Source organism: Tyto alba, unplaced genomic scaffold (assembly GCF_018691265.1).
Source record: "Tyto alba isolate M040663 unplaced genomic scaffold, T.alba_DEE_v4.0 Super-Scaffold_13, whole genome shotgun sequence".
NCBI classification, from domain to species: domain Eukaryota; kingdom Metazoa; phylum Chordata; class Aves; order Strigiformes; family Tytonidae; genus Tyto; species Tyto alba.
In genome coordinates this window covers 44,585,706-44,611,009 of record NW_024881275.1, presented here as the reverse complement: position 1 = coordinate 44,611,009, position 25,304 = coordinate 44,585,706, and the positions used below count along the sequence as shown (strand labels likewise).

Here is a 25,304-nt window from a genome sequence, read left to right as displayed (position 1 = left end):
CGTTGCCACCAATGACAAGAGCTAGTCTGGAGAACGGGATAAACCACACTGCAGGCAGCGTAACGCACCGGCCCACCGGGCTGTGGATCTCAAGCGTCTCCCACCAGCAAGCAGAGGCACCCCGAGTGCCCTCCCGTGCCCACACGAGCAGCCCGGCTCCCTTTCGGAGAGCATCAGCCACCTGGAAACCTGCCCGACCAGAGCACGGCTTCATCCCCCACGCAGCCACCCATCCCCCACGCAGTCCTCGCACAGGGGTGCGTCCCCCCGCTCCAGGGGGATGGAGAAAGATTAGAGGGAGGGACGCGTGGCCACGTCCGGCTCCGAAAAGGCGGGCGCCGAGCCCCGGCCGCCGGGCCGGGCCCGCCACCGCCCCGGCGACCGCGCGAAACCGACTGCGCCACCGCCGGCGACCCGCGGCGCGCGGGGCGGGGCGGGGCCACCCGGCCGGGCAGGTACCCCCCGCGCTGCAGCACCCTGGCCCCGCCCCCTCCGGCCCCGCCCCCCACCCGCCCCGCAGGCCCCGCCCCCTCCCCCTCAGCCGCGGCCGCCGCCGCCGCGGGGGGAGGATGAGGGGGCGCCGCGGCGGGGCTGGTGCTGCAGCCGCGCTCGCCTGATCGGGCCCGGCGGTTCTCCGCGCCGCCTCCCCGGGGCCGGCCGCCGCGGTGAGTGGATGCCTAGCGCTTGCCCGCCGCCGCCTGGCGCCTAGCGGGCACCGCCAGGGCAGAGACTCGCGGACGCCATGAGCTGCTGCAGCTCCGCCGCGCAGGTGAGCGGCCCGCGCCCGCCGCCGCGCCCCGCTGCCCCCCCCCCCCCCCCCCCACCTCCCCTGCCCGCACCTCCCCCGCTTTCGGGCCCTGTTACACCCGCCTGCAGGCCTGCTGTCCCCCATGGCCGTGCCCCTCCTCCCCGCCCCCCCGGTCTGCCTCTCGTGCCGTCCCATGGCTGTGCACCCGCGTGTTCCTCCATAGCTGCGCTCTCTGGTGGGCGTGCGGCCCCTGGTACCCCGCGCAGCCCTGCTCTCCCGTGGCTGTGCACCCCTTTGCTCCCCCCCGCCGCTGTAGCCCCGCTGTCCTATGGCAGTGCATCCGCTTGCTTCACCTGTAGCACTGCTCTCCCATGGCGGTGCACTTGCTTGCATCACCTGTAACCATACTCTCCCATGGTTGCCAACCCCTTGCTTTTCCCTCCCCTCTCATGCCCTGCCAACAGCTCTGCTCTCTCATGGCTGTAAACCACTTCACACCCCTGCCACAAGCCTTCATGGACATAACTGTGCAGCATTTTGCTCCCCTCTGTAGTTTCGCTCTTCCCCCCTTATGGCTGCGCAACCCCTTCACCCTGCCTTGCCTTGCACCCACCATGCTACACACTTCCACCCTCTGCGTTGCTCTGTATGCTGTTATGCTTGCCGCTTCCCCTGGGAATCGGCATCATCTTGGCCCTTCTTCCCTCAGCCCTGCTATGGCTTCACAATCTTTGCCATTCCCTGCTCCAATCCCCTGCCACAGCTGCAGCTGCATACCTCCAGCTCTCCCCTGCCATCCCCATATTGCCTTGCACGCTTGTCCTATGGCTTCACACTTCCTCTTCCCCTCTGCCATGCCTCAGTGCACCCCCCTATATAGCTCTGCACTCCCTCCCCTTCCCTGCAGCTGTTCCTTTGGGGTCCCTGCTCCCCCCACGCCAGAGAGAGGAGCCATCTCATGGGAGGAAACTTGCCATGCCCAGGGCCTCCCCCAGGTCCATTGCCTTTAGGCAGGGGGACGTTCCTTATCTTAGCCCCCTTCCCCACTCCATGGCCAAGGGTTCAGGTGCATTCCTCCATCCTTCTTCCTGTGTGTGACTGGCTCTATGCACATCTCTTATTTATGAGCTCGGTTTTTCTTTCTCCCCCCTCCCCCTTTGCTCTGCTTTGCCCTTACTGACTCCTTTTTTTTTCCCCAGAGTGGTGCTGCCAAGCAAGGCACAAGCGGGAGCTCCACCCAGCCCTCCAGTTTGCAGCTCTGCTTCCCATTTTAACTTTCCCTTTGAACAACACGACCAGGGCTATACAGTTTTTTGCTTGGCCCCTTTTTGCAGTCTGTAGGACGAGTGATAATGACTAACACTATGCCTGTGCTTTGCTTGCTTGTAAATGTTAGTTTCCTTTGGCTGTGTCACTTGCGGTGGCTGAATCCAGCTTCCAGCAGACTGCTTATGTGGGAAAGTCCGTCTCTGCTGTCCCAGATGACTCATCACAGAGATGAGTTTTTGTAGCTCATCCGTTCAGGCAGACTGTTGGCTTTTTCCTTTTTCATAAGGGCCGTGTCCTTCCAATGCAAAACACTGCAGAGAGCTGTCCAGTTGAAATAGGAAACATCCTTTCTGTACAGCAGATTTGCTGTAAGGAGGAAGGCAATCAGCTTTATGGTGCATGAAGAAAGGGTTTGAATTGCAGAGAGGAAGATACATGCCAAATGTTAGGGGAAGGTTTTAAAATTGTTTGGTCACTGCAGTAGACTGCCAGGGGAGATTGTGGAGTCTGTGTGGTTTGAGGTTTGCTAAAAAAAAATATTAGATAAACATCTCTCAGGAGTGGCTTAAGGAAAGCTGATACAGACTTGGAGCGCTGAGAGTGAAGTTGATGTTTTGAAGTAATGTTTTGAAGTCTTCTGCAACCTTATTTTCTGTGGTTCCTATCAAATTGCTTTTCTTAAGTGCTTAATAGGCCCTTTCTAGCTCTTCTGTATGGATTTGAATTGCTATTTGCTGTTACGTTCTTTTCGTAAATGAAAATGCAGGCTTATTTGTGAGTAACACTAGACCAAAGGCAGAAGAAATAGAGGATCAGATAGTTTAAATACCTGGCTTGTTCATAGGTTTGAACTAACTGATTTTGTTTTTCAGTTAAACTTGTGTTCCACTGTCAGGGTGCATGATGTTAATAGTATGCTACTGAACCTTTCATTTGCTTTCCTTATGTGTGGCAAGATATGATACAGTAATTGAGCTTTGTATCCCATATATGTAACTAAAGTATAAAGAATGGTTGTTTATTTAATTCCTTAGCCATGAGCAATCGTGTATCGCCTCATGAAACCAAAATCAAAGGCTAGTTGCCAAATGTTTTATCAGCAACAGTTTTGTCCGGTATGTCAATTGCAGAAATCTTGCTACCAACAGTACACCATTACATTATAACCTAATGTACCTCTTATCCTGCCTTTTATCATTAACAATAAATGTGTTCCTCGCCAACCATTGTCTTTATACTTCCCTCCTCCATTATTTCCTCTTAAGCTTTCCTCAAACAGGAGTCCATCAAGACGTTCCTTCACGTTGCCTCACTTAGTTCTCACTTCTCCCTGTGTAGCTACATCTTAGTCTTTGACGTACAGTCTTTCCTCTTACCATGGACGCCTCACCCTCATTTCTTATGACTTTGTTTTTCAAGTTGATTTATCATTCATTTTATTCTCCTCCTCTCTAGCCTATTTGATCATTATCTGCTAATCCCCATTTCTGTTTCTGAGAGGAATGATTACTTCTGTTTTGATTTTGCCAGCCATCTTATCTGATTACTGCATCTCTAAGTCCCTTTCTCATGACTGCCACCTCTTCGTCTCATTTATGATACTGCACTTACCTGTGTCTGGCTGTTGAACCAGGCAGATTGCTTTGACTTCTTCCTAACTTATTTCACACTCAATTATCCTTTTTTTTTTTTTTTTTTTTCCTTTTATTTTTTTTTTCCTGAATGCATTTCCCAGTTCCTTTGCTTTGCAGGCTGTCTAGAACTCTGCCTTAGGCTTTGTCCTGTATCTCTTCCCCTGCCGAATCTAAAGGTTTCCAGAAATAAACTGATTAAAATTGCCATGTTTACCTTTGCTCAGCACTCTTACCTTTCACTTACAGTGATAGATTCTCACATTTGCTCTCTGCTTTTTCTGCCTGTAACTGCTTAGCCTCACCCCAAAGCCCCATTCATTCATTTTTGCTATTTTAATTCCAAATTTCTGGGGTTTACCTCTTGCTGCCATCTTATTCCCTTCCTAATTTTATTCGGAGTTACTATCCTCCATCCTTAAAGCTGACAGTCAACTCTAGTTTGCTTCCCTTCTTTTTCCAAGCTCCTGAACAGAAGTGTTTGTTTGTTGTCATACATTCTCTTCTCTTTCTTCATCCTAAATTCATTCCAATCCAGGTTCTCTGCTCTGCTGATATTGCCTTCATTAAGATCTCTACAGGCTCCTTCTGGCCAAGTTGCAAGTATTCTCCTCCTTTCTTACCCTCCTTGATCTCTGCTGCTTTTGATACTATCTGTAATCCTCTACCACTTGAAGTCTTATTCTCCGTAGGCTTCTGCAATACCGTCCTCTTGCTATTCTTCACTGCTTTTTACTCTCTGATTATTATTTCATCTCTACTGATGTCTGTGCTTGTACTTCCAGTCTTTTTTCCTTCTTTTGTTAACTTACCTCCTATTCTACCAAATTTTTCAACTTGAACTGTTATGAGTGATGTTAACTTAATACAGCCATACCAGACTTCCTTCCAGGTGTGCTCATTCTTTCCTGTTGTTCCATGGCTCTTTTACCTGTTGAGGCACTTCAATCTGAAATACTTCTTTCCAGTGTTTTGTTGTGTTTTTTTTTTTTTTTTTTTTTTTTCCATTTCATTCCTTCTCTATGCTTGCACAAAGTTCTTTCACTTCCCCTGGTGTAGCATATTCTGTGATCTGCACTTGTTCTTTGTCATCATAACCAGAGTTTTTGTTTACTTGTTGTTCCTTTTTGATCTTCAGAGGCTCATGCTATTCCCTACTTATTTAGGTGGACTTAACTGTATTTTTTTGTGCTTGCTGTTTCTTGACTCTCACCATCTTGAAGCTCAAAATTGTTGGGAAAACCTTATGCAATGTCAGCTACATCTTACAGTTGTTGTGTTAGAGCAGTCTTCATTAATTATTATGACCAGATCATCCTAACACATCTTTGAACTGGAGTTGTTTGGCCAAAGTGCGCAGATCTATCTGAGATGGAAACCTTGCAAAGGACAGGAGAAAAAAAAAAAAACAAAGCTGTTGGTGGTCAATACCTTCATGTGATTTCAGTCCACTGTCATCCCTTGCCATATATTTATTGTGAACTTCTCAAGATGTGTGCTTCTGTCTAGATTAATCTCTTTCATCATGAATCTTCTGTGCAACAAAGCTTAAAAAGTTTCTACTCATTTTTGACGCAGGTAGATTTTTTTGTTGTGCTGTTTTGGAAATGATCTTCTCTTCCTGAATGTTTGGGTCTTTCAAGCAAATGATGGTGAAGCTCTGAGTTGATAGAATAGTCAAATTTCTTTCAAATCTTTTGTTTCTTTAAAGAAGAAAAATGGAATCTGTAGTTGAATGGCAGTACTCTCTTCCCTTCCTTTTCATTCTTCTCCTTCATCAGTGGTATCTTCTGCCATCTCACAGCATTAGTCCATTATAAAACTGGATTTGCAGGAACTTAGGCTGTGCTGTAAATCTATTTGGTTGAAGTAGTCCATACAGGTTTTTGAGCTTTTAGGTGTGTGATTTTTTTTTTTTAAAGCAAGTGGACTTACTTTACAGTGTAACTCCGATTGCTCCACTGATCTAGTTTATAACACAGTTCCACAAAATTTGCATTGTGGTTATATCTGAGGGGACAGAAATTTGTAGTTTGTGAAAGGGAACAAGCTGTGGGGAGAAGCAGACCTTAATCTGCTCTCTTTTAGAGTAGTTGTGATACAGAATCCTTTCTTTCTTGATCTTCTGCAGTTGAAGTGACTGATTATACTTAAAAGGCATTTGCTTTGGCAAGATGTTATAGGAAACAAGGCAACATACTGAGGTCTTACTGTTTGTGTTGGGACTGGGAAGTACTGTGTATGTTTATTTTATCCTTACAGCTTTGTATGCTAGTGGCTTAATCTAAGGTATATATGAGAGAAACTTGAAATCTTACTGGAAATTGGAGGCATGACTGGGATAAACAAAGCACATGTTATTCCTGATGGGTTTAGTGGTAGCCTTGGTTTTTACAAGACTAAAAAACAAGACTCCCATTATAAGAGGAGATGAAGACAGATCATCCATTATCTTTTCCCTTGAGCATCTGCTGTCAAAGCAGCACAGAATAAATCTGGAGTTCCTAACTTCTAAAAAAATTTTGTAGTTCTGATGAAACGTCTCTTCTGAGCTGTTATGAACAATACAGATCATTAATTGTACTTCAACCATATCTTCAGTTGTCAGAGGTTCTTGCAGAATATGGGGGTCATCAAAACATGCCTGTTTCACTGTGGGTATGATTATGATCACAGAAAAAGACCAGCTGAATAACAGTGTTGATAGGCAGAAACAGAATGAGTTGTGAATTCTACTTCTGGGAGCTAGGAAGCATGATTTCCTTTTTAACACATTGACAGTAGATGAAGCTTCCGTTCTAGCCTCTGGCAAGCAGATAAAGTATGAAGGATGAAGTGAACAAGCAGGATTCAAGAACAGTGCTAATGAGTCAGGCATCTCATGAAGTTGTTGACTACTTTTCTGTGTAACTGGTCTGTGAGCTCTATTCATTTCTTGTGAAGCATGAGGTGTCCTTTTACAAATGCTGTCACATACAACTGCACAACTGCTGCAAATGATTCCCTTTGATCTTAGTGTAGAAAGAAATATTTCAACTACATAAATACTTGTAAGTACTTTTTCAAATTCACTGTGTTTTTCCCACTGAGGACTAGCTCCTTCTGAAGTTTACACTATCTTTCAGTTGTAGTTGTATCACATCTTAAAACTTTCTAAATAACACATTATTTTCCTTTACTTTGTCAGGTAAGTCAAAGATTGACTTTTTTTTTTTTTTTTTAAAAAAGCACCTTGAGGAGTGATAGTTTGTATTAAAAACAGATATGGGACATTGCATCCCTACAAGACATCTTTTTGATAAAGTGAGAAGAGTTTTGGAAAAGATTGTTTATTTTGCATTGTTCAAAGTGCATGCTAAATCCAGAGCTTATGTTATTGTAATCTAATTGGCATCTAGAATGCTGTCAGCCATCTGACTTTTAGGTTGGTAATTGTGAGGGTATATTCAGTATTGTCCAACCAACTGCTTTTATTTTTCATTATGAAGAAATGACAATGTTTGTTGTGTAGTGAAGTTGTCAACTGTCTTTATGCTAACAGTGAGCTTTGTACTACCCATGTATGCCTTTCTCCTTTGGTCTGACTATAATTTTTGTTCCTTTGAACTTACATCAGTGGTTTCTCTGTGAAAATCAAACCTTGCAAACCAACTTGACAGAAACTATGTCTTTGTTATTTTGTATTTGATTCTTTCTCACTTGAAGGGTCTGTTTGAAAGTTGTGTAAATCTTACGCTTTATTTCTAAAAAATGTTTATGCAGAGTGTTAGGTGAACTCTACCCACTGACTAAACTTTTACCTCTGTTTGATGAAACTATACCACTTTTTTGTGTATGAGTTTTAGAGAACAAGCCTGTGTTGGTGGATATATATATAATAGGGTCTTTTAAATGGTCCAGACACTCTAAAGTTTCACAGATTTATGCAGTAAATAAATTTAATCGCATTGATTGACTGCCTGTCCTTAGGCCCCCCACCACCCTTTTTTTTGTTTGTTTTTGTTTGGGGTTTTTTTGTGTTTTTTTGGTTTTTTTTTTGTTTTTTTAAGTTTTCGAGGTAAAGAAATTTCTAATGTGGAATAAAAGTGTACACTTGTGTGACAACAGCCTCAAGAAATCTGTATACATACTTAAGAAGAGAAAAGAGTCTACTTCAACATGAAGTTCAGCTTTACAGTCCCAAGATTAATTTTCTCTCCTTTAGTATGATTTCCACATCCAGTGCGATGCACTGCAAGGAGAGATGATCGCAGTATATAAGAAATCTAAGATTCCATGTTTTATTTTCTAGCTCTTGCTATTTTAACTGGTAATATTGCTGTAATATGGTGGTGGGTCATGGTGAGCAGAACATGGTGACTTGTGTCTGCAATCCTCTCTTAATAAATGTGATGTAGTTAAGCAGCTGTTTACGGCAGAAATGAACTCTGGCCTGGTTTGTTTTGTTTTAAATTGAAACTGCTCTTGCTGCATTCCAGATACATTAGTTGTCTGAGGAAGAGACCTCTGAATGTTGTATATAGATCCGTGGGAACAAAACAGGAAACACACTGAAGTATTTTGTTCAAGGTCATGATAACCATGTCCTGGGAATTCTTTGTCAGACTCCCCTGAGTTTGCTATGAAAAACTGCAAAATAATTGCCTACTTACAAGGAAGTATGCTTATGTAGTAGGCTAAGGGCTTGACACATTATTTCCCTTTCTATTCTCCTCCCACCCTTTCTTCCATAAATCAGATAGAACCTTTTTAATGTTGCTTACTGTTAATCTAATATGCTTTCAGTGCCCTCAAGCACTGCCCTTTTATTGTAATCTGGAGTGGTTTTCTTTCTTGTTAATGCCAGAATTTTGGACCTGTAAGTCAGGATGTTGCATTTAAGAAGCTATGTAAGCTCTCCCCACCTCCCCTCAAGTGTAAGCTTAGAGTTTTTCTGATCTTTGTTAGAGGAAGCGGAGGAAAAAAAGGTTCTGTTAAGTTTTTATTGTGCCGATGACATCCTTTAAATGAATAATCGTTAACTGAATAATGCTATTGGCTTCGCAGTTTCCAGTATTCCAACATTTGTCTTTTGGCTTTCGTACACAGTGGTAGTGAAGGATGCACATGAACAGTGTTGCACATGCAACAGTTAGTTGATAATGCTCAGTGTAGTGCCACAAGGACCATGTTTGTGTTGATGGGTGCAAATACAAGCTTCTAATGTTGCAGAACCCTCCACCAAGTAGTCCATTGCCTTTGGAAGGTAGGAAGTTCTTCAGTAAGGTTGTAAATGCAATACAAAAATACATTATTTTATTCTTTTAAATTGACAAGCCCATTTGACTGTAGGATGCTTTTTGAAAGAATACTTAGCAAACCGCTATGAATGTCTCTAGTAACTGGCAACATCATTATTTTTCACAGCAGTACTGTGCAGGCCATAAGCTCTTAAAGAGCTGTGATGTTTTTGTTCTTGAATTCTGACTTTAGACACTACAGAAGGGTGAAAAAATTCTTTTAGAGAAAATTACTCATCACACAGGAAGAGAGTGAAAAGAACAGGGACAGCGTTTTCTATGGAATGTCTTTATCTTCTGTGGAGACCACTAATTGGGGAGTTCTGTGTTTTTTTCCTTCTGCTAATATCATGTGATAAAGCTAACACATTTGGAAACAAAGTGTGCATTGTACTTGGACAGTGTTTTACTAGTCCAGCGTTTGAAAATAATTTTTAATTTGGGACTTACACTCTTGTAATAAGAGTAAAATCTGAGAATTTGTTAAACAGGTTGATGTATAAGTACAAAATTCAGTGTGACGAAATAACTTGGTAGGTGCAAAATACCTTCAAAAGTGAACTGTTGGTTTTGGTTTATCTTTGTTTGTTTGTTTTTTGCATGACTGCTTTTTATTAATGATTAAGAACCATGGAAGTACCAAAGACACATTGAAATGGATATTTTAATCCCCTGAAAAATATTACTTTGATATTTATAAAGTGTCCTTATTTGTTGCTGCTTTCAAGTAAGTACTTAACAAAATGTAATGAAGAAAATAAACAGTAACTAAATACTTTGAGAGTTAAAAACTGGGCTTGTGTCTGCAGGTGGCCTTCTTTCTAAACTTCAAAACCTCTGCAGGTGTGCTGATCTTGTCAGCTCTTTATTTAATCAGCTGCGTTATGTTTCAAGGTAAATATTTAACTTGTACACCGAGGCGGAAGCATGTAATAAAGGAGTTTTAGAGGCAATATTTAGTATGAGTTGACTGAAAAGATGAGTGGAAGATGATATACAACACAGCATATGTCAGATTCATAAGTGAAGTCTCCACATATGAGCTTTCAGGGTAAACATCTTTATATTACACCATCAGTAGTGTTGTAAGTGCTGTCTTATGTGCTCTCAATTTTGTTTACATTATGTTGAAAACTCATAAATACCTTGTGTGGAGTATGAGAACATTAGTGAAGTAGCAGGTGTGGACACATTGAAATGGTTGTATGCTTAGTCTCTGAAGAGAAGCAAAGTATAAATTCATTACCCTTTGGTGGATAACTTTAAAGCAGTATTACACCATCAGAAGACTTTTCCTAGCAGGAACTTAGGGTTTCGTATTTATAAAAAGCAGATTTATCTTTTTGGTGGGCAAGATGTTGGAGAACAAGTGGTGATGCAGAGTTATTAGACAAAGAAGGGCATGAGTGCTTGTATGTAAAGTACTGGCATGTGGCTCTCTGTAAAATCCAAAGTCATGAGTAGCATCTGCTTTGCAGTACATTGAAAAATAAAGCACTTTGGAGTGACATTGAAGCAGAAATTCCACAAAAACAGGTGTTAGACACCATTGTGATCTGCATGTTCTGTAATGCAGTCCCTTTTGGAATTGCCCAGAAGCATTTGGGCTTGTTATCCAGAAGACAGTGTTGTCATGGAGAGCGCTTGCAGGGAACGGTGTGTATTGTCATCTGTTTCTTTATAGAGGCAACCACCACTTGTACCTTGCCTCTGGAAGTGAGAGACATGGCTTTGGTTCTGTAAGTCTGGGGGGATTCAAGTGTCTGCCTCCCAGGAGAATGCTATTGTGAATAGGCTCCTTGGGGTAGGAGCAGTATTGCTCTCCCTCAGAGGTAGATCCAGGATGAGCCTACACTAAGAATTTTTTTTGTGTGTTTATGAAGATATTTTTATTGGTACAGCATAGTTCATTCTTCCAGGGAACTGGTATAGTTTAATAGAGCAGAAGTCTGGGTTTGCTAGTGTGTGTTCCTCCTCTAATAGTGGAGTCATACCAATAATTTTCTGTATAATAAATCAGTTCTACTGTGAACCTGAGAGAATCATCTGAATTCATGATAAACTGCAGTAAACTGCTGATCGGTGCTTTATCTGAACACCTGTAAGTCATGTACAGGAAGTCTGTAGGTAATGGTGATCATTTTAACTAGGGCAAATTTGCGTAACGTTCTTAGGCTTCAGGGTGCAGTCAGCTAAAGGTTTTCTGTAAAAAATTGTAAAATAGTTGATGAAGCCATGAACTGAAGAGAGTTTTAACACTTAAAGGCTTTGCTTTGGACACTTAAACAGAGTGCATTCACCACATGAAGACTTTACATAGAGAGCTAATTGATTGGAGTTGCTACTTGTGTTCTCAGAAATGTAGTTGTGTGGGGAAGTGAGTATGGGTTTTTTTGGAGTTTAGGTTTTTTGAGGTTTTTTAGGAACAGTGTCATCCAATCTTCAGAGTAATAGAATATTCTAGAATAATTACAGACTTCATTCTCTCTACCGGATAACAAACACAGACCTTCATATTGGCATTGTCAGGGACTCTAGGATCTGTTTATTTGTGAAGGTGTTAGAATATGTCCATGTCTTTTCTCTTCATCTCAGTATGGATTCCTTTGTGAAGTGTATTTAACAGGTTAAAAGTTGCCTAATGTTTTTGTTTGAAAATGTGAAACAACTTGCTAGATGTGAATTTTATATGCTGATATTTTATGTACGTGTTCAAATCAGTCACTACTAAGTTGTGTATTCAGAGAAATGCTCTGTTTTTCATGATGTAGTTTCTGATTCATGTTTATAGTGAGACACACTAGGTCTACACCTGTAATTGGTATCATGTATGTTTTAACCACTTTGTGGTCAAAATGTAGTTCAGATGCAGTATACTGGTCATCTTACTCACTGCAGTTTAACATTCATAATGAGAAGAATGGCTGGTAACTTAATTTGATGTTAAAATGGCTGCAGCTGCTTATGGAATAGGGGACTTAGGTCTTGGTTTTAGGCTTCAGTTTAGAGTGATGTAGAAACATCCTAAACTATTAATGCTTGTGGTCGGGACTCCTTTTATCTTCCTCTTTAGGCTCTAGAATTAAGATTTGTTCAGAGGTGGAAGAAGTTTCATTAGAACAATATACAGTTGCTGCTAGTTCATCTCTGAAACAGCTTGAATAATGCAGAAAGGTGTGCCATGTCTTGGACAGAAAAATGCCATGCTCTCTGATAAGTTGGAGAATTACATTCTTGCCTTGGAAGCATTTTGATAAGCTAGTAAATTACGGTTCCTCTTTTTCATACATGATATGCTTCCTGGTAAAGGCCAGCATTAGCTTGTAAAGATAGGTAACATGAGTAAAGAATCAGCTCCTTAAATGATTATTAGGAAACACTGACAAATGTTTCAAGAACTGTCCTGTTTTTGGCAGTGTGGGAATGTTTCAATATCATGTTGTAGTTTTAAACTTAGTTTGCAGGACAACTTCTGGACTGGATGACTTCTGGGTAGCAACCTCTTTAACCTGTCTTTCCTGTTTCCCAAGGTGACCTTTAGTGGACCATGCCTTAGATGTCGTTTTGTGATGTGCACAGTATTGCAGATGGACACTCCAATTCTGAAGCATTGAACTTGCATTGTAGGTGTGAAACGACTGTATTATGTACTCACTGTCCTATTGGAATATGCTCAGTGCTATTCAGACAACCAGCTGAATCTTTGGCACTTTATCAGAACCAACTTTCCTTCTAGGAAAGGTAGGTTCCGTAGGACTCAGTGGCAGTTTCCTGCGAAAGATCTCAGTCAGGATGAGTAGTATCCTTTTGTGCCTCTGAGGACTGTTTATTAATGCTGTGTGCACATTATAACTGTTTGTCTCCTATGTAGATAGGTAGCTACACAGTCATTTCTGAATTCTTGATTTACGTATACAAACAGCAGTCATTTCTGTTTACTGTCCTGTATTGAGCTGCAGTCAAATATACTCTTAATCCCAATGTTACATCAAGGTGATAAAACAACAGAATTGAAAGGGGATGTAGTTAGATGAATATGGTTCTTAGGATGGGGTTTTATAATAAATTGTATTAAACTGCCACATCAGTAATAATATCCCTGAGGATTTTTAACAATATAAAAAACCCCATCCTTTAATTTTAAAGGAAAAACCTCGAAATACTTTCAACCCAAAATTATCATTACTGAAACTGGTTAGAAATTATAACAATGAGCATTCCAAGTTTTTCTACCATGACTTTCTGCAGAGCAAAAAAAACCTAAATTAACTAAAGATACTTGAGAAGTTTATTTATGTAATCCTTTTGTAGTAATTTAAACTGCCGGTAATTTAGGTTTGAAAGAAAAAAATCTTTGGTACAGATTACACACATTTCTTTCAGGAAACTGCCTCTTGTTTCTTCCTCTTCTCCTACCCTCTCCCCCACCCCCTCCAAATAACTCTTAAAAATCATTGATCCAGTTTAGCTAATTTGGCAGTGATAGCTGATTGAAAGATTCTATTAAGCTCTTGTGAATTTAACGAAAGGTTGGGGTCAAACTGTTGCCACAGAGAAAGGGACTGTAACAAAAGCTGTGTTATTCTTAAATATCAGAAAACCTAAATGAGAAGGAAAAAAAAAATCAGGAATTGTTTCCACCACATGAAGAACTATGATCAGAACTTTCCCTGTGTTAGATGTCAGAGGATCTGATTGTACTGTGCAGAAAGACCAAAGGAAATCAATCTGAACTAGTTCTGTGGCTTCTAGAAACATCAGTTTGGTTTTTATCTGGGTTCTGTGCTTAAAAAACAAAATAAACTTATGTCCCACCAAAAAGAATAGTCACAGACACGATTTCGAGGAACAAATGGGAGTTCAGATACTCATGCATACCAGTGTTTGTAATTGACAAGTCAACAAAACAGTTCTGTGAAAAGAATTTGCATCTTAAATCTTTAAATTTTGTAAATGATCTTAGGAAGGAAGTCTTTGTAAAGGGTGTGCAGTTGCTGTCATGAATGAGGCATTAAAAACTTGGAAGGTGGATGTAATACAGAAGGGAGACTAAGGGCCAGCAGTCATTAAAAATTCAGTGTGTGTTGGTGAGAAGGAGAGTAGTGGATGGATTTATTTTGTGAATTTATCTAGTCTTTAAGGAAAGGTTAAATAATGAATGAATGTAAATGGTGAAAGCAGTGAAGTTTCCATACACTTGGTCCATGTCTGGCAATATTGTAACACACCAGTTAAATCAACATAAATTTCAGAAGTCTAAGTGGTCTGAAAAGTCACCTTCTTAAAGCATGGTATAAGCTGCTAAGGGGCGAATGGGCCAAATGCTGAAGTGCCTGAATATGCTAGGATCTGAAAAAAATTTGTAAATCTAGGCCTGATTGTTTAGATGGATGAGTCAAAATACCATGTCTTGAATTCAGTATTCAATGGGAAAAAAGCAACCATTTCAAAGTGTAGAAAATATGAAAGCTTATTCTCAATACCTGCAAATGCAAAATCTGGATGTTTTGGCAGCATCTTCATCTTGTGTTAGAACCAGGAAAAAAAAGAAAAAAAAAATAGGCAAACTAAAGCAAAAGAATTTATTGCTTTTTAAGAAGAAATGTCAAAATTATTTGTGTGAATGTCTGTTTAAAAAACTATTTCAACTTTTCTGTCTTATTTTCTGTTATTTTTTACTTGAAGCGGAACTGATTGAGACCAAATGCTGAAGTAGAAGAATACTGGGTCACTATGTTTCATCAGCATGTAAGGTTTTACTAGAATTACTTACAAGTAGGGGTAATGAACAATTTGTCCTGGATGTGGGCCTTCCAGGAGTTTGGAGCATCTGCCCTTGGAAGCCTTCTCTTGAGCCAGAATAGCATAGCTCACGTAACTGTTATCTCATTAAGTTTAACTTGGTTTGGGTTTTCTGGCTGTGAATGTTGCTTTAAAATTTTGTCTTCTCTTTACTTTCTTAACACTGTGTATGGTAGTCTTGGAATTAGATTAACGGTTTGCAAGACTGTTCTTCCTCATGACTAGTGAATCTTCCTATAGGACTTATTTTGGGCTGAAAAATGGGAGGGTTGTATTTGTTCTGCTTTGGGTTTATTTTTTGCCCTTTACTATCTGAATGAAGCTATGACTGTATCCTTACAACCTGTGTTTTCGTATGCAAATCAGAATAGTCCCATGCTCTTCAGTTGCTAGCTTAAACTTTCTTGCTGAAGTGAAGCCTAGAGTCCAGTCTCTCCCTGTGTCTCCTTTCCATCCAGTGGACAGCTATTCACTGGGTTCTCCTTAATTCTTCACATCTGTCTCTTCAATAGCTTCATTTTCTTCCCGAAACACACGATCTGATAACCACGAGATTTTAGGGTTTCTTTCTGCCACCTTTCTCATGATGTTGCAACAGCCTCTGCTGATGGCAAATTCCACCTTTATCCTGATCTTGTTCACATTTGTTACTTACCCACAGCTTGATTATCCATATATATATAATACTGCAGATGTTCTTTACTTGGCTTCTTGCTTCAGTTACATCACTCCCAAACTGTACATTGCATGAGACATTTTATGTTTAAAAAAAATTCTCTGTAACTCCTTGCGTCTGTAGCCTCCTGCTGACATGCCATATTTTTACACTCTTTTATGCTCTTATATGTATGTTACACTCTGGTTGGGGCAGGTGAGTGCTTTTATGATAGCATCCAGTACAGCTATTAAAATTAACAGTGAAAGTGGTAACCACTGGTTTTGTGCTATGCTGATAATTGTATATTACAGTATGCAGAAGACACAAAAATTCAGACCTGCTAATTGGTGCTTCAAAGATGTATTTTGGAAGTGACAGGGAGAAAGAAATCTGGAAGGAGGGGAAGATTCTGTGTTTCTTTTGAGGTGATTGGATGCAATGAGTACCAAGAAAATAGCTCCTTTTTATTTTGCATTTGCATATAAGTAGTTGCTGTCTTGAGACCATGTAGCTCTGAATTCAGCTAGAAAAGCCAAAAGCTAATGTTTTGGCATTCTTCACATTTCTCTTCTGCAAGAGAAAGCCTAACTTTAGACATCCAACTTTCTCAGTGTGGAATTAAGATGTAATTGTAAAATTGTGCAGCACCCAGCAGTTCTGATTTGATTTTAGGAAGCATTGAGTTTGCTAAGTCTTCTGCTAAATAGACAGATGTGAACTTCTGAGCATACTCATTTGTGTTCTTGAATAAGTAACTTTGAAAATTAGCACCGAAGAGCTGTTATGGTCAGGAAAAGTGTTCCCAACCTTCAAGTTTATATTGGAGAGGACAGGCTCTTTTGTCTGCTTTTCACTCTTGACTGGTAGTGCTCCTGATTCTTTGTGTTGTCATAACAGTGCACAGGAAGACCTGTGCTTTGTTAGTGCAAGAATATCCACAGAGAGCATAGCATAAATTATGAAAGCTCTGTTTTAAGAGAAAACTTAAAATGAATCAAATAATTTCCAAAAATGTTTTTTCCTCAAGGTTATCTAACTTTCTTGCATCAGCAAATACTGAAGGCTCTTAATCTTCATGGAGGAAAGGCTGAAATCAGTAAAAGTGCTGATTTAGGATTTCAGGCAAAGCATATTTGCTAAAATTTTATGGTGTTTCAGTTACAACAGACAAGCACAGTTTCCAGGCTGCAAAACAAACAACATTTATTGGACCTTATGTTAGCCATAGATTAGCCATTTGTGTTGCTCAAGCATGAATATCACAGTCTGAGTAAATATCTAAGGGTGTAGAGTGGACAAGAAGCAGTGAGCAGTCACTAGCGATCCATAGGTACCAACATCAAAGATGAGGATCATGGGCTGTGAAGCTATGGAAGAAGATTCAGTAGGAATCCAGAATACAAGGAAACAACTGAGAAGGAAACAGCAGATAAATAATGGCAGCTAACTTGGGTTGTAGCAAGATCTGGAGACAGGCTGCTGGAGAAGGAGGTTGTTCTAAAGATGTATAATGTTATACCATGTTAGTAAGCAGATGGTTAAATTGAAGGTTGGTAAGTATCTAGTACCTTTTGAGTTGCCTCCAAGCATAGTTTTTATTTAAATTACATTTTTTTTTTTAAATAAGTTTTGGAGCAGAGTAAAGACTGTGGATACAAAATGAATTCCTTGTGTGTAACCTTCTAACTATGTGCTACACCATGATACTTAAAGTTTCTTTTTGACATAAAAATTGCAGTCCACTTAGTAAATAAAATGGATTACTTATGGTAACTGTGACTAGTATGACAACCTAAATCTTTTCTGGAGCTATTTCAGAGGATGTCCAGTGGCTTTTAAAAATCCCATTAAAAGATTTTGTTTGCAGATGGTACAGAGAGGATAAAAAACCCCTAAGAAAACAAACCAACCACGCTATGCAGTATATCCTACTGCTCCCCCTTTTGTGAAGGGCAGCTTATTCTTAAAGTGCAGCTATAGCTGAAATTTATCTCTGCTGTAAGTAAAGAAAAGTAAACCTCTAAAGAATTCAGAGTTCTTGGAGTGGATTTAGGAATAGGAAGCATGAAGCTTTACATATTTTATGCAATTATTATTATGCTAATAATAACAATATAAATGTCACAATCTTATTGTAAATGTTAAGTTTGATTAGTGTGTTAGTTTTAAGTGTGAACCACCAAGATCGTAAGACAGTTTTGTTGAATGAGTGTAGTAGTGCATAATGTGACCTTTTAGCACCTCTCACTGCTGATTATTGGGTGAAATGAAAATTTGACTGTTCAGGACTCTGAGTGAATATGCACAATTTGAATTAAAAATATAAATATACTATCTTCAAGTGGAACTTCCTTAATGCAAGATTGCAAAAGTAGCATGGAATTCATTAATGTTTAGACTACTTAGAAAATTTTACTTTTTAAAGCATGGTGCATGCAGGATTTAATTTATATTCTACCCTGTTTGTAGTTTTCTAATGTCAGTATTTGAAAAGGTTGCATTGTGCTTGTGAATTAACAAAAATGGAAGTCATGAATAGCAGAAAAACACCTTTCTAATATCACATGAGTTATATGCAATAGCTTTTTTTGATAAAAATCTACAAAAATACATACTGGAGATAAAAGCTGTTGACATTTCATCCAACTATTCTTTTTTAATTCAGTACTGACATTTGCTACCATGTCAACAAAGTCTGGAAGATGCTTCTGAGTCTTGAGAGGAAAAAGAAAGTCAAAATTTGAATAAGTTACTCCTTTTGCTCTGTCTCTGAAAAGAGCTGTTCTGTATTCTCCCTACATCAATTGCATTTTCTTCTTCAAGTATGAAAACATTGTGTACATTTTTGGGGTCTTAGACATATGTGAACAGTTAGCACTTGGGAACTAATTGCAAAAGCTTGTCTGTGTAACTTTGTATTTTTAAAAGTAGCTATAATGAATATCTTTGTTACAATACCTATGTTTGGTATGGTGGTTAGTTTTGTGCTACAGTCAGTGCCTGTTCTTTTCTTAAAATAATTAATTGTTTTAAAAACATTTTACTTAGATGGCAAAATTACTATTTTTCACAGATGTTAATTATCTTAGCAGTGTATACACAGTTAAGAAATTTTACCTCATGAGCAGTAAACTACTTGAATTGCTTACAACTGCTTCTTTATATTTTGCAATAGAGCCTCCATTATTGAGTATTTCAACCTTTAAGTACATGGCTTTTCTTTCTGGCACCTGGCAATACTGACTAGGGATTTCTCTGCTGAAATGTTACGCTCATCTGCCTCTTGGCAGGTAGAGAACTGTTCCTTTAACAGCAATTTATTGCCTCCTTTCTATGTGTACTGTACTTCTTCAATCTGCCAATAGTGTTTTAAAATTTAGGAGCTTTGAAGAGTTTAACCTTTTATCCTCTTGGAAAGCAGGTTACTGGAAGGTAGCTGTGGAAGACTTTGATAGCAGATATTGTTGATAGCATGCCATTAGCTTCTCTTTTCTGTTAAAACAAACAAACAAAAAAAAACAAAAAAAAAAAAAAGAGAAAAATATTAAAATAACTTATTTTGTGGCTAAATACCTGTAAGTTCCTGGGTAAATTACCTGTTTTCTGGATAAATTTTTCTTTGTTGATGTGGCTTCCAGTGGAGGCACTTCTTTTGAAGTGTCTTTCATGAGCCTTATTCTTTAAGTTTTTTTCACCAAGCTGCTTCAGCTATATTGGAGTTTAAAAGTAACTCCTGCTGTATGTTAATGCCCTGGAGAATCGTTTTCTGCCTTTTTCTATTAGGAGCAGAAGACAGTTTAAAAGGTGTTGTTAACCTCATCTCTCTCTTTTCACAAGAGCTCCAAGCGAGAGTGGAAGCCTCTGGAGGACCACAGCTGCACAGATGTACCATGGCTGCTCTTATTCATCCTCTTCTGTGTAGGAATGGTGAGTAAAACTCAAAGGATTCTGAAGAGTTTGAATTCATTAGAAAGATGTTTTAAAACCCTTCAGTAACTCAGTCACTGAGTAAGGACAGGGTGTACTGGCATGGGAACCATCCATTGTAGAACAGAATTAGGTATTGTCTACATATGAAAGGCCTTTGGTGGAGCTCTGTAGTTCATTGTTTATGCCAGTTCTTGCTCCAGCTCCTCTTCCCCTGAAACTCCAGTTTCATTTGTAGGTGATTTTGCAGCATGGTGAGGTATCACTGCACCTTTATTCCTAATAGGATTGTGGGTGTCCCAGAAATTATAACTTTGAGTCTGGTAAACAGTTCTGTGAATCATAGTAGGAATTTTGCTGATAAGCAAAAATTTAGAATATCAAACAGTTGACTGTTTGTTTTTTTCTTGGGTGCTTAGTAGAAACACCTGCTATTAACAACCATATTACTAACTAAGATCTTTCTTTCCAAGTTATCCCAGCTTTTTCCTGTGTGATGAAACCATCACCTTTCTCAAGATAGCCTCGCAATACTGTGCACTTTGTTAAAAAAACAAACCTGCAAGATCTGTGGATTAGTGAAAACTAGAAATACACTTCTTTTCATCTGCGTTTCATGGACCTACATATGCCATTCTTCCTGAACAGAGAATGTCTGTCACCATCTTCTACTGCTGTGTTGTAAGCAGTAGCCCTTAGGAGTTTGAGACTTCTGTGCTGTCAGCTTTCTTTTCTACTGTACCTTGTTCTCTGGTCTTTGGAATTATTCCACTGAAAAATTTATTTTTCTTTCCCCAAAGTGTTTGTCATTGGCAGTGCTTCAAATGCAAAGATGATAATGTTTTGTTTAAATCATATGAATCATGTTCTCACTGCAATGTGAATATCTTAAAATCATAAAAAGACAGTACTTCCTGAAACAGGCAGCTCTTTTTTTGTAGTTGTTTTCTTGCTGCCTCTGTTCACATTCCCTGGTTACTCAGTCTGTATCTACCTGTTCCCCCAATTACAAATTAATCTGCTGTGTGTGGAGTGTCCCATATTTTCCTGTCTAAGCAATATGATACACAGAGCAATTATCTTACTGGGTCAAACACCTAGTTAGTTACTGTTCTAGGGGACTTCAGGGTCAGGTACCATGATGGGTCAGGAAGACATCTCAGCACTGCTGTAAATTAGCTTAAATGGGGGAGGAGTTGCATGATTTCCGTTACCCTCTGTGTAGGGGAAAAAAATATTGAACCAACCAAGAAGCTGAGTACTATTATATGTGTCCTTTACAAAATAGTAAGGGATCCAAGAAATTGGAAGTGAATGCTGGAAATCAGCTTTAATTATTACTTGATAGCCTTTTGCTCACTTTGCCCTTGTTTTCACTTTGAGTATTAAGTCTATAAGTGCATTAGCGCATTGGCGAGAGAAAGATAATGACCAGCTTGCTGTCTGGAATCTGTCTATAGTGATAGCCTGTCTGTCAGAAAAGGTCACTCTCCTGTATCTTCAGACCTTTTAAAACCACCCGCATTTTAACTCTTCCATGCCAACTGCATTACCTGTTGTCATCTTCTCATCTGATCCTGTCACTATCTGTGGTCCATACATTTGTCTCAGCTGTTTGTTCTGCTTCCACTTCTCAAATCTTTGCTTGCCTCATCTGTAAAAACAGTTCACTGATGGTAGTGAAGTGAGCCAATGGTTCACTTCTCCCTGTCAGTGGTGTTGCTAGAGAGCTAATGTTTCTTTTGCGCTCATCTCCTGTTCATGTAATCACTGCCTTGATACTGGTTTTGCTAGTGAAATATCTCTGAAAGTTCACAGCAAGACCTGCCTGACATTGGGTATGTCTTCACATTACTCTGAGCCATTTTGTATTCTCTTGCTCTGTGTCTGTTTCTTTTCTGTATTTGAACCCAGCATCTGGAACCATAGTGGCTTTGACCTGGTCACTTGCTTCAGAGGATTTCCTTAAAAGGAACTTACGTCAGATAGGCTTCTTCATTCTAGCTTATCTTTGAAATTACATAATTTGAAGGGGGGGGAAACCTTAAAGCAAGAAAATATGAATGGTCTGGAGTCCTCTAAGATGCATACTAACACTTGACAACTCCAGCTCTGTAGCTCTCCTTCACTGCCTGCCCTTGGCCTCCCTTCTGCTTCATGCACCACTTGCTGACAATATGACTCTCAAAAAAACACCTCCAAGATTCTTAACTATGCTTGGATAATATGCAGTGTTAGATGTCTGAATCCTCTTTTGGCTTGCATTCTGTTTTATAACTGCACAACAGTTCTCCGTGGATGGTCCTTGTCTTTCTTTTTTCTATCTGAAAGAATTTTTAAAGAACCTTTGAACCAAATGAATTAAACTGACTTTTCCCAGCTGTCAGAGTATTACTAAACTGTGCGTTTTTTTTCTCCTTCAGGGTTTTATCTGTGGCTTTTCAATAGCTACAGGAGCAGCTGCAAGACTGCTTTCAGGATATGACAGTTATGGAAACATTTGTGGACAGAAAAATGTCAAGGTGGAGGGAATAGTCAACAGTGGTCTGGACCTTACACACAAGAAGTGAGTATGTGATTCAATTGCTTCATTCTGTAAACCAGGAAAGGCGAAACCCTTCTTCCTTTGAGAGTGGTTTTCAATAAAGTGGGAAAAGGGATACTCTGACTTATTCCTACTTGTTCTTCTCCACTCTTCTCACCTAGAGAACAACAATCTTTTGTAATAACCAGCAACAGTACTTGGAGAGTGTATGTTGACAGATGTGCAATGTGAGTACATCTAAGACATTGTGGAATTTCTCTTTTTTACCATCCACTTCACGTATGATTTAGTATCAGGCCACTGAAGAATCTTGTTTGTTAGAGTTTTAGATATGACAAGTATTCTCAGATTTGGGAGCAGGCCTTTGATATCTACCTAGAAATGGTTTGCTTTTGATGCAGTATGCTCAGTTTCTACCACAGAGTTTAGGGGGGGATGGGATATATCTGACACATTAAAAGGAGACTTTAAAATTTGAACTGTAAGCAGAATATATGCAGGTGGCTTGTGGAGAAAATGCACAAAACTTTTGAGCATCACACTACTCTTGTTAAGCAGTGTGATGTTAAAACACATACTTACAGGTCAGAACCAGCACAGATATTTCCTACTTATTGTGCAGAAAAGCATCAGACTGCAGTGCCAGTACTGGAGCTGACTAATAAGGATTCTGAACTGACACACTGAAAACCTGCAAATGTCTGTTGAGATCTGTCTGCCAGTTAGTACTCAGAGTTCATCTGTACAACTTGGGTGACTTTATTCAGTCTAAGCTTAGAACAGTGGTATTAATTGACAAAAAAGATGTTTCTTTCACTGTTGATTTCTTCAAAGAACTAGAAAGTCTTTAATTTCTGAGTACGATAGCCTTTTACTTCATACTTTACTTTCAGACTAACAGAAAATCCATAATTTCCATGTATTATTTTAGAACGATGCTTTCCTAAAATCTGCTTATTCTGAGTTGCAATACTGTAAGATTTCTAAATATCTGATTTAAGACTTAATGTGGCTAGGTAATTATGTGTTACCAGAAGAATTCGAGTTAAATAAAATAGCCTGTAACATTTTACAGATTTCTTCTGTCAAAAGAATAATTTCTTAATCTAATCACATTTTACAGGAGGGTTGAAGGACTTAAAACTTACGCAGCATCATTTTCCTACCTTTTTATATAAATATTTCAGTGCTTTCTAAAATCAGGAGTATTCAATGCAAAATTGTCATTCTTGTGAGAGAAAATGCAAATCTTTAAATTATAATTTTAAGCTTACCTGTAGAAAGAAATGGTGTCTGAGTTTGTGTGAAGAAACTCAGACAACTTATTGAAAAGTAACAATTAATAGTGTAATAGTCTTCTACATGTGACAGAAATGAGGCCATCATGAGGAGAAACATCTACTGCTGCTAAGTGATTTCCTCTTGTAAAGGCAAGGTTGAAAGAGCAAATAAAAATGTAAACTATTTTTAACACAGTTAATAGGCAGAGCCTGTTGCTTGTCAAAGTCTTAATAAGGTTCAGAAGGACTGTGCTTTTCTAATAAAGGCATTGTGGCTTGAGGCATGACCTAAGCAAATGAGTGGATACACTCATATGTGATATCATCATGTCTGTTTCGTTAAACATGAGTAAAATCCTTCTACCAGGGCAGACTGTAACTGTTCACAGGGAAGTGCCTGGTACAGTCCAGCTTTGGAAGAGGCCAGTTCTTACATAAGTGAGTGATCCTTCCCACTCTCACACCATGTAGCTTTTTTAATTTGCTTGTCAATTTTTCAGAAGAAAGTACCTGCTTTGTGACTGTCTCTAGCACATGGAGGTCCTGCAGTGTCTGAGGTGGAGTCCATGGTACTATTTCATGCGATTTTATAGAAGTACTTTTTGGACAGACTGTAAAAATAAATTCTTCTTCCTGCCTGTACTTTTCAGTTTGTGTAGAGAAAGAAAGAGCTTTAAACTCTACAAATGAGGTTCTGGAAACATGAAGTTACTCTCATTTCATTATGCTTGCAGGGTAATTCTGTCTTCATTTCCCAGTCCAAGGCAGAAAAGCTAAACCACCTGTAAAAATAACATTTTATTCCATGTAAATGACAGCAACTGGTAGGCACTGTAATGAGGAAGTGAAATGGATGTGGTCTGTTTGGATATGGAAATCTGAGTGGCAGGGGTGAAGAGGAGAGTCCTCACTGGGATATGATTTGATCTGTGTGCATCAGATATGCTGAAACCAGTGAGATGAAGAAGGATTATACAGTCTGGTCTCATCAACAGTGAATCAGGCATCTTTTTATTTTTACAAAGAAAATACTGTACAGCTTTAACAAGCTGTGCCTTCAGAGCGAGACATGGGATTATAGTCTAGCTCTGGCAGTGAATTCTCGTTAAACCTATCTGCTTCGAATAAACGCCTTGCTTTTCAAGTTCTGACAGCTATAAGGGGGTTAAAAAATGACCTTTTATTTGCTTTGTCTTCCTGTTTTTGCAGGGGAAGAGGAAACTGCTGTATTTTTCGTAGGCATGTAATAGGACACTTGTATAGAACAGGTAGTAGGACACTTGTCTAGTAAGCTACCAGTCAGAAGCCAAAATTGTCGATGCTTTTTTTTTTTTAATCCTCTGGTCATTTTGAAATTACATTTCTAATTGCTTTCTCAGAAATCTGTATTTTTCTTTCAGAAGTGAAAAAAGAAACACATTGTAATGTAAGCTCAAAATGGTAGTAAAGCATAAGGAAGGTTATCCTGTAGATCTGTAAAAAAAAAAATAAAATATGCATTTTGAGAACTCTTACTGAAATTTATTTTGAATTACATGCCTCAGGACGGACAACTTGACCTTATTTTCAGAAACTGTGGCTTTTGGAAAGCTAAATAAACTCTTCCTTATTTTCCTTTATGTATAGAAAACAGCTTAAAATTAAAGAGTCATTTAAAATGTCTAGTTTTTAGTATGGCAACAGGAGGAGGACATTAAAAATTACATGCAGTTATTTTCACTCAAGTAACTTTCATCATGCAGTATTTCAGAGGTTCTTTTAACAAACTTTGATTTTTTCAGAAAAGTGGATTGTTAAGATCAAAGAATCATAGAACCATAGATGCTTTGGGTTTGAAGGGACCTTTAGAAATCATCTAGTCCGAACACTCCACCATGGTCAGGCACATCGTCAACTAAATCAGGTTGCTCAAAGTCTCCTCCAACCTGACCCTGAACATTTCCAGGGAGGGGGCAGCCACAGCTTACCTGGGTAGCCTGGTCCAGTGTCTCACCACCCTCACAAATAATTTCTTCCTAATATCTCAGTTAAATCTACCCTCTTTCAGTTTAAAATAGTTACCCTTGTCCTATCACTACAAGCCTTCATAAAAATACCTCTGCATCTTTCTTATATGCCCCCTTTAAGTACTGAGAAGTCACAATAAGGTCTCCCCAGAGTCTTCT

The 25,304-nt window shown here is 39.4% G+C and overlaps 1 protein-coding gene across 3 annotated transcripts in view; it reads left to right on the top strand.

Moving 5' to 3' along the window:
* Positions 1–534: 534 nt before the first annotated feature.
* SLC44A1 (solute carrier family 44 member 1) overlaps positions 535–25,304 on the top strand; it is a 63,962-nt gene continuing 39,192 nt past the window's right edge. For 2 of the 3 annotated variants that reach the window (XM_033009244.2, XM_033009241.2), the window contains exons 1-3: positions 535–769; positions 19,225–19,314; positions 21,738–21,880. In XM_033009244.2, coding sequence (XP_032865135.2) covers positions 743–769; positions 19,225–19,314; positions 21,738–21,880 — 260 coding nt within the window. In that variant the 5' untranslated portion in view covers positions 535–742. The remainder of the gene's footprint in view (positions 770–19,224; positions 19,315–21,737; positions 21,881–25,304) is intronic. The other variant, XM_033009242.2, reaches the window with a different exon arrangement.